Genomic DNA, 8,715 nt, shown 5'->3' on the forward strand with positions numbered 1-8,715 from the left:
AACATATAGAGATCAAGTTCCTGACTTTTAAAGGAAGAGTTCAAAGTGGACAAGCGTCAATAGAGCATATTGGAACAAACTTCATGATTGCAGACCTGCTTACTAAGGGATTAATACCCAAAGTCTTTCATGAGCACACTGCTCATGTGTGTGTAATGTCTCTTGAAAATATCGAATTTCAGTGGGAGTTTGTATTTTTGCTTTTCATATTGGACACATGTACTATTATTTTGGATATGGTTTATGGTTAAAGTTATTTTCAGTTATAATGTTTATTTAGTTTATTATCTCTAAACTTGTTTAAAATAATCTCACTAAATTATTAAGGTGGACCAGTTGGAAATAGGCATGTTACAAATCACATCACATGTAATTTTTATGCTATACGTCCACGCTTGATCTATATCATTCAGTTATATCGATATACAGGACCATTGATGGGTTCAGTTACAATGAAAGTAGTGAAAGCTGGTTTGATCTTATGTTGATATAATTGATGGATCGAGTTGTTTGGGGATGCATTCGATAATGCTAGCAAAATTCTAAATAGTGATAAGGTTATGTTTGATACACAATTATAAGGTGACACATATAGTTCAAGTGGGAGATTGTCAAGAACTTTTAATTCGATCATGTGGGCTTATATGTGTAAATTATTGTGTATTGAATTAAAGGCTATGAAATTCGATCAAGCCCGTTCAAAAGTGATCTGATAAGATTTCGATATTTTGGATTTAAATGCATCCAATTAAAGTAAGAGTCTTTTATGTATAGAGATCGGGCCCAAGTTTCTAATTCTATAATGGGCCGAATTAGGTCAAGGAGTGTCAATATATAAATACAGTTATGGTTTCCAAATCACACGTACGTGAATTGTTCATTCTATTTTGTCTCTCATCGCTAGAGAGAATTTCGAGCTGCGTGCTGATTTGAAAGACTAAACCACGGGATTCAACTGTTGAATTAATCATGTCTGATTCAAGTACGATTCCGCTATAGTTCTTGAATTTCTTGATAATCCAACATGAAAGATTTGATGATTCTAAGATAACTTATCCAACACTTGGCAAGCCATATGCTTCTCTTCCAACTAATTCCCACGTGAGCCAAACTTTTGGCAACAGCCGTCATTTCACTCATTTCCATGAAGTGTGAAATTTAGCAATTCTTCTATGCAACAGCCGTGAGGCTAACTATCTTTAATTGTTGTGATGAATTGGTCTTTAATTCTTCTTTCTTATTGTGTGAATTGAGATAAATTGTTACTTGATGTTATTAATGTTTTACACGGTCTTCATATTGATGATCATAGCTGTGTTTTAATTGGTGGCCACGTCACCAATTCCAAACCAATAAAAAAAGAAGAGAAAAGAAAAGCAATGTGAGAAGCTTGTGATGGAGACCTTGTACATCTTCATCTAACATGTTTTTTTTTTTTTTTAAGGGAAAAAAATCATATCTTAGCTATTAAGTATGCATCAAATCAATTTTCAGAGATTAAGTTTCAATATGCAAAAGTAGGTTTTTATTTTATTTTAATTTTAAATAATAATATTATCAACTTAAATTACTCTATCCACACCCACCCCAACCGTCCTTGTCCCACTCATCGGCATCCACCCGCAATTGACATCCACCGACCTCCACACCGTTGTCGACTTCTTCAACAGTGAATTGATTGTCGTTCAGTTACAACTGAGTTCATCGACAAGTGAGACTAAGCCACATTGGTATAATTTAAGAATTATTTTTAAATTTGAAATTTGAAAAATAGCTCATATGTAAGTTACAAAGTACTCATTAGAGCAAATAGCATAAATTCTCATTGCCAAAATTTGGTTAAATGAATTTGTGACCAGTTCGAAAGTTGAGATCGGATAAATCAATTGCATATGACCAGATCTTTGAAATTTTTCACGTGCGATCCAATCTAATAGCCTATGTCCAAATCTTTTGGATATGTGACATTTGACTTGAGCTAAAGGTCTACGAACAAATCTCTGAATTCGTGGCATATAACCTATGCACTTCAAATGTAACTTAGAATCTGATTCAATGGCCTATGAACAAATCTCTTGGACTTGTGACCAAATCTCTTGAATCCATGAGCTGTAACATATGTAATTTGGCATGTGCCTTGTTACGTGTGACGTTGACTTGATCTAAAAGCAGGTGAACAAATCTCTTAAAATTGTGACCTAATTTAATGATATGTGACTAAATCCCTTGAATTTGTGACATGTGATATATGTACTTTGACATATAACTCATGCACTTTTATAGGTCACATATTCAAGATGGATCGTTACATGAACTCGATAGGTTGTAACCAACAGACCTCCAAAATCACCAATGCCAAAACATCACAAAAACCACCACCAAACCTCCATAAAAACCACTTCCAACCACTACTTTTAGCACCTCATCCCATGTCCACTTAAACCAACACCACCACCTGTATTAACATGACCACCATCCCCTGCAATAACAGGACCACCGCTAGAACTGCTACATCTATTACCACTTGAACAATCGTCACCATCATCATCCACAAACAGCCTAAACTACCTCCAACAATGTTTCCGTAACACCAACAATTAAAAAAAAATAGATAATCAGAATAACCTCAAACCCGTAAGTAGCCATTTAGATTCAAGATAGGTCATTGTGAGCGGCGACAACGATCTGAACGCCAATCTGAGTAGCACCAAACCCCAGACTCGTAAGCGCCCAACAAATTTATAAGCAGCCAACTCGATTTGAACACCACTATATGTGGCCTTGTTGTTGAAACTCCAATGATGACGATACAAGAGTAGGAAAGAGAGAGAGATGAGAGAGACTATAATTATGGGTTTTGTCAATACCAGATTTATGCTCGAGTAAACATAATACTTGATTTTAGAATTGTCATCTTTAAATGTCTGCTATGGTGTTATTTTCACTTTTTTATTTGCCTCATAGGCCTTGTAAAGAACCTGTAAGCAAAAACTATGTACACTAAGAGCGATTATATTCTTTATTAGAGTCGTATAATTACATAAAATCATAAATTAAAAATCATAACCAATTAAGAAAATAAACTCCAGACCAACTAAGAAGTATCCTGAATATTTTTCTCTAACATTATCTTCCGATTGAAGAAGATTCATTCTCAAATCTTGCACCGTGTTTTCATGCGATGTCTCATCATGCTCCATACGGAATTGATGTTGCAACGTCAATCAAAATATTTTATCTCGTTGTACACCAAAAGAAATTGAGATGCTTCATCTTGGCAGTTGAAATTGAATTAATTACAACATAGTTTTCACTTGACTTAGCTTCCGAATCAGGATTCAAGAGAGCAAAAGATGTGTTTCAGACTCTATCCCAGCATTCGTACAATGATCTTAATCATCGAGTTCCTTGACGGTTGCTCATATTCCATAAACTAAGCTAACTAAGCTAAATAAGCCGTTGGAACACTCTTCATCCTCGAGTTTTGTAACCCTATCCAAGCTAAGGCTCGTGACCATCCCCACCAGCTGGCTGGCCTTGTCTAAATGTAATGCATGCATTATGGCCACCATCTCTTGCTTCTAGCCGATTACCAAAGAAGTCAACCATTTCAACCACATGTTGTGCCACAACCTCCAATTGTTCCCAAATTTGTATTAGATCATATCTATGGTACCCATCATCAACCTTGGTATCATAACGTCTAACACGTCCTCCTCGATACATTGTCAGGAGTGTAGACTGAGCTATGATAACAACTGATGTAGGCAAAAGCACAAACAAGAATATCACGAGATTTCAAAAGCATTATTTGTGAACGAATAAGCGATTGACCAGATATTTGAAGAACAATCTTCAATGATTTAATTAATATTCATAAAACGATCGCATTACAATGAAGACTTTTTATAGCATTGGTATATAAATGCATGAAACAAAACCATATCTAAATAGGAATTTTTTAAAAACTCGATTAGGGGTATTAGATTCCAAATTAGAATGGTATGATTACGTAAAATTAATAAACTAAAAATCCTAACCAGTTAAGGAAATAAACTCCTAACCAAGGAATCTATCTCCATCGATGTCATAAAATATATAAATAAATAGATAGGTAAAGCCAAAACCTTTGATCAAACAAGATAATCACTTATTGCTTATAATTTAATTTGAGTTTTTTGCTTCAAATATCACTTGTCAATGTACATATACGCCAGTCCAAATAGGAAATAAAATGCTGCTAGATTTTATCCATAAGCTTAATTTCATTTCCATTCACCCTTGTGATTCTGAAGATCACTTGGTCTTGAAATAGTGCTCGTTTCCTGCTAAAAAAAGAAAAACTCGGTAAAGAAAATTTTCAATGTTCGGGTGGCATGCTTCATAATGTATTGAACAAACGGAAGAAAGAAGTTAAATTCAAAATCTATTGTACTCTCTACAAGAATAAACGACACAATCTTACACCAAATAAAGAATTTTTTGCTTCTGGTCCCCTATTTGCACCTGATCAGTTCTTGTACTTCATGGTTTCTTTCTCAAATCCAATTGTTGGGAATTGCTTCGCATACTCCTCCACATCTTGGCGAAGTTTTTCAATCTCAGAGGTGCTCGACTGCATTGCAGTCACAAAGTCCTTCAACTTTGTCCCTGGAGTAAAAAGGGAGAAGTGAAAGATGAAGCGAAAAAAGAAGCTTTAGACATGACAGACACTCGAAAAGAAATTTTATTCAAAAGATTGAAAGAGTTTATGGAGTGTTTGGTAACAAGGACTAGAAAGTAGTAAAAGGAAAAAAGAAGTTAAAATTTTATCGAGATATGTAACTACTGATGTGCATTAAACATGTACTCATAGAGTATGATAAGGTAATAAAAGTAAGCAATTAAATCACCTTGAGTGTTAGCCTTAATTTTCAGTGCCAACTTCACAGAAGCATCGAAAAACTCGGCAACTTTAACAAAATCCTCTTCTACAAATCCCCGAGAAGTAAGAGCCGGGGTTCCTGAGAAATACGAGTTCATCAAATTAATTAGTTTGGAAAACTAGTTTTGCAGTGAAATCGCAACCAATGGACAAGTGTCTTACCCATTCGGATGCCACCAGGAACCATTGCGGATACATCTCCAGGAACGGTATTCTTGTTGGCTGCAATGTGGACAGACTCCAACACCTTCTCAACCCTGGAACCATCAATACCCTGAAGAAACAAAAAACCAAAAAAAATAAATTTAGCCGTTCAAATTGACCCCAAAAGAAAAAATAAAAATTTAGTTTTACCTTGTTTTTCAAATTGACTAGAACTAAGTGGTTCTCGGTTCCACCTGAGACGAGATCATAGCCCTTCTTGACCAAAGTCTGTATAAATGAATTGATTTTAGCATTGAATAAAAAAACACATAAATCGTTAATTCGAAATTATAACTACTGATATAGTTTCTGTATAAGATCTTTCAGTCACAAGTCTTAGTCCTTAGTAAGCCGTACCTGGGCAAATTTTGAGCAGTTACTCATGACTTGCTCTTGGTAAGCTTTGTATTCTGGAGTCGTAGCCTGCATTTATATCAAGAAGGATAATATGAACTTCCTTCATTCGTTTAGATACCCTATATTGAGTTTAGAGCCTCGAACCTGTTTCAGCGCCACTGCTAAGCCGGTAATAGTGTGATTGTGAGGGCCGCCTTGAAGTCCAGGAAAGACAGCTTGATTGATTTTTTCTTCATAGTCGTACAATACCTTCAAATTATACCCGGTGTTAGTTATCTTCCATTAAAGATGAAATTTAACTTTGCCAGCAACAATACGAAAGGGAAGATGATTAGATGAAAATATTAAAGACGAAAATTGGTTTTGTCGAACCACCTCATTTAAAACTTTAGTTTTTAGAGTTGACACAATTTTATTTATTTAAAATCAATCTTTATTGTGCCCCTTCACTTGGAAATTAGGATTCATATTTTCATCCTAACATATGCACAATTTTTATAAATGAGCGACAACAAATGGACAATTTTATTTACTTAAATTCAGTCTTCAACAAGTTATACAAGGATGAAACTTTACGCTAGGACTCGTTTTCAAAAACTAACCTCTTTTCCTTGTTTATTGATCTCTTTTATGCCCTTCCTGAAAAAAATCATGGCACCACGAGGCCCACGAAGTGACTTGTGGGTCGTTGTCGTAACAACATCGGCATACTCAAAAGGCGATGGGATAACATCAGCCGCCACTAATCCACTAATATGTGCCATATCAGCTAACATAATTGCCTTCTGCTTGTCACAAACCTGTCAATACATAAACAGCACAAACATGTCGTCTGATTAAAATCTTTCGCAACATTGTAATGTAGAATGGATAATAAATCTAAAAGATTCTACCTTCCGAATGCGTGCATAGTCATAGAGACGTGAGTAAGCACTGGCACCGGCAACTATTAGCTTCGGCCTAAAGAGTGTGGCACTATTCTCCATCTGTGTATGAAAATAGAAGCTAAGAGATATAGATAATACAAAATTTTAACAATGTTAATAAAACTAAGCCTTTTCCTAAACATAGAGTTGACGAATTTGTAGAACATCAGATCATGAGATTTGAATTTGCGTAAGATCAACGGTTAAATATTGAGGAAACAATAAGAGAAGCATAATTTACCTGATCATAGTCGATGTAGCCAGTACTTTCATTCAATCTATAAGGCATAGTCTCAAAGAATATAGAGACTGCCGATATCTTCTTTGTGTCAGTCTGTAAGTGTTGAAAAAACAGATTAGACTACAATAAACATAACATAACTAGAACTAAACCTGACTTTTTTTCCCCCAATTTGTTAAAAACTTGGTAAACTTTAAGCCACAATGAATAAGGTATGAATTACATAGAATGTGGAGATGGTGGAAATTGTGATAACCTGATATCCATGTGAAAGATGCCCACCATGAGGAAGATCGAGTGCCATTATTCTCTCGTGTGGTTTAAGTAATGCAGTGTAAACTTGAAAATTTGCCGGGGATCCTGATAGAGGCTGCACATTCACTGCATCAAAAAAAGTATATGTACAATAAGCTCCCTTCTTTTCCTTTCTATTGAGATAAATGAGATAAAGTAGTTTAAGAAACATCTATCAGTTCACAAAGTTTAACATAAATCTCGATGTTATTAATGAATCAAAAGAAAATCACCTCCCCACTTTGCAGGATCCAATCGAAATGCTTCCAAAGCACGTTTTTGGCATAAAGACTCCGCCATGTCAATGTACCTATAAGCAGCATATAAAAGTAGTCCAAAAATGGTGAAAATAAATCAATTAGGTGCATATATAGAGGTCTCAGCATACTCATTTCCTCCATAGTATCTTGCACCAGGGTATCCTTCACTGTATTTATTAGTCATAATTGAACCAACTGCTTGCATCACAGAGACCGAAGTAAAATTCTCCGAAGGAATAAGTTCCAGTCCCTAGATACAGATACAATGTGAACCCGAATCAATATGATAATACAGTCACGTTCTTAAAATAATTTTGCACATGAACTTGATAGAATACGATATTACTGTGGAAGAGAATTGAAATAGAAAGATAGTACCTTCCATTGTCGGGCTTTCTCCAGCTCAATAATGTTAGCAATCTCAGGATCAACAACTTCAAGTGGAGCATTCAGTTGCTTTGGCCACTGCAATTAATTAACAATTTAAACCACAAAATAAAATCACCGTTGAGGATTAAGACGTAATCAATAATAATTCGAAATGAACTTTGAAAAGCGAAAACTAAGACAGCAAAACATAGATTTACAGTAGTTCACACTCTGTATCAGAGTTACGTCTACTTGTTGCTAGGGAAGAATTCAAAGTTTTTCTCTCGTCTTCTTCGTACACAGATAAGTAACCCTTAAAAACCCTTAACAAATATGATTTGATTCCACACAATTCGACAATCACAAAACGAAGAACAAAGACAACTCAATAACGAAGTAAAATACGAATTAAACAAAAACTTAGGCTTACCGAGACACCATTTTTTTCCTTCTCATACACTGCTTCATTTGGCAAAGATGACTAGGAAAAAAAAACACCCAAATCAACACAAGTTAAATTCTTTCAACAAATGATAAATACAATAATCAAGAAAATAGATCAAGAGATAGAAAAGAAAATAGCACCATGTAATAAAGAGAGCCGCCATTATAGAAACGCTTTGCGGGTTTATCAACGGTGGAGGAAAGCCGCCGGAGAGCCATTGCCAACGCCATTTTCTTTCTTCTTGAGTATTTCTCTATCCACAAAGGGACACACTACACACCTTCATTCTCGGTCTCTTGTTTTGAGTATGGGTTTTCTGGGTGAGATTTTGGGTGGTGGGAAAAAAATCAACAATTTTCTTCTTTTTTTTTTTAAAGATTATCCCTTGGAAATTTGTATCAGAAATTCACCAACGGCTAGTGTTTGATATTATGGATCCCACTAACTAAAGGAGGGAAGATAACTGAATCTGTGCATGTTTGGCAAAATTAATTTAAATTGTCAAATAAATTTTTTATCCACACATTTTCTAAGGATTATTCAATTTGCCAAAAATAAAATCTTTAGACGTGATTAAAGTTTTTTTTTTTAAATAAAAAATAAAAATAAGTGCAAATCTTATATATATATATATATATATATATATATATATATATATATATATATATATATTTTTAAACACAAAATATATATCT

At 34.7% G+C, this 8,715-nt stretch overlaps 1 protein-coding gene across 4 annotated transcripts; it reads right to left on the reverse strand.

Moving 5' to 3' along the window:
• Window positions 1-4,128: 4,128 nt before the first annotated feature.
• LOC111409073 (serine hydroxymethyltransferase, mitochondrial) lies at window positions 4,129-8,419 on the reverse strand. 4 transcript variants are annotated; one of them, XM_023039003.1, is made up of 16 exons: window positions 8,161-8,419; window positions 8,006-8,056; window positions 7,585-7,671; window positions 7,335-7,456; window positions 7,180-7,256; window positions 6,909-7,033; window positions 6,653-6,745; window positions 6,379-6,471; window positions 6,088-6,285; window positions 5,630-5,734; window positions 5,486-5,551; window positions 5,279-5,356; window positions 5,087-5,198; window positions 4,893-5,003; window positions 4,507-4,650; window positions 4,129-4,328 (listed from the first exon to the last, which is right to left on the reverse strand). In XM_023039003.1, exons 1-15 carry the CDS (start codon window positions 8,248-8,250, stop codon window positions 4,511-4,513), a joined length of 1,548 nt encoding a protein of 515 aa, XP_022894771.1. In that variant the 5' UTR covers window positions 8,251-8,419; the 3' UTR covers window positions 4,129-4,328; window positions 4,507-4,510. The 4 variants fall into 4 exon arrangements, with proteins under 4 accessions (XP_022894771.1, XP_022894753.1, XP_022894762.1 ...); XM_023038985.1 differs by having other exon boundaries at window positions 4,129-4,325; window positions 4,466-4,650; window positions 8,161-8,418; XM_023038994.1 differs by having other exon boundaries at window positions 4,466-4,650; window positions 8,161-8,418.
• Window positions 8,420-8,715: the final 296 nt, after the last annotated feature.

The sequence above is a fragment of the Olea europaea genome, chromosome 2 (assembly GCF_002742605.1).
Source record: "Olea europaea var. sylvestris chromosome 2, O_europaea_v1, whole genome shotgun sequence".
Taxonomy (NCBI): Eukaryota; Viridiplantae; Streptophyta; class Magnoliopsida; order Lamiales; family Oleaceae; genus Olea; species Olea europaea.

Bases quoted from the DNA above. Each gene is read 5' to 3' on its own strand.
- LOC111409073 (XM_023039003.1), bottom strand. From the start codon at position 8,250: ATGGCGTTGGCAATGGCTCTCCGGCGGCTTTCCTCCACCGTTGATAAA. The intron at 7,257-7,334 runs GTATGCTGAGAC...TGCTGCTTATAG, and splicing joins AGATACTATGGAGGAAATGA to GTACATTGACATGGCGGAGT. The intron at 4,651-4,892 runs GTGATTTAATTG...TTTTTACTCCAG, and splicing joins AATTAAGGCTAACACTCAAG to GGACAAAGTTGAAGGACTTT.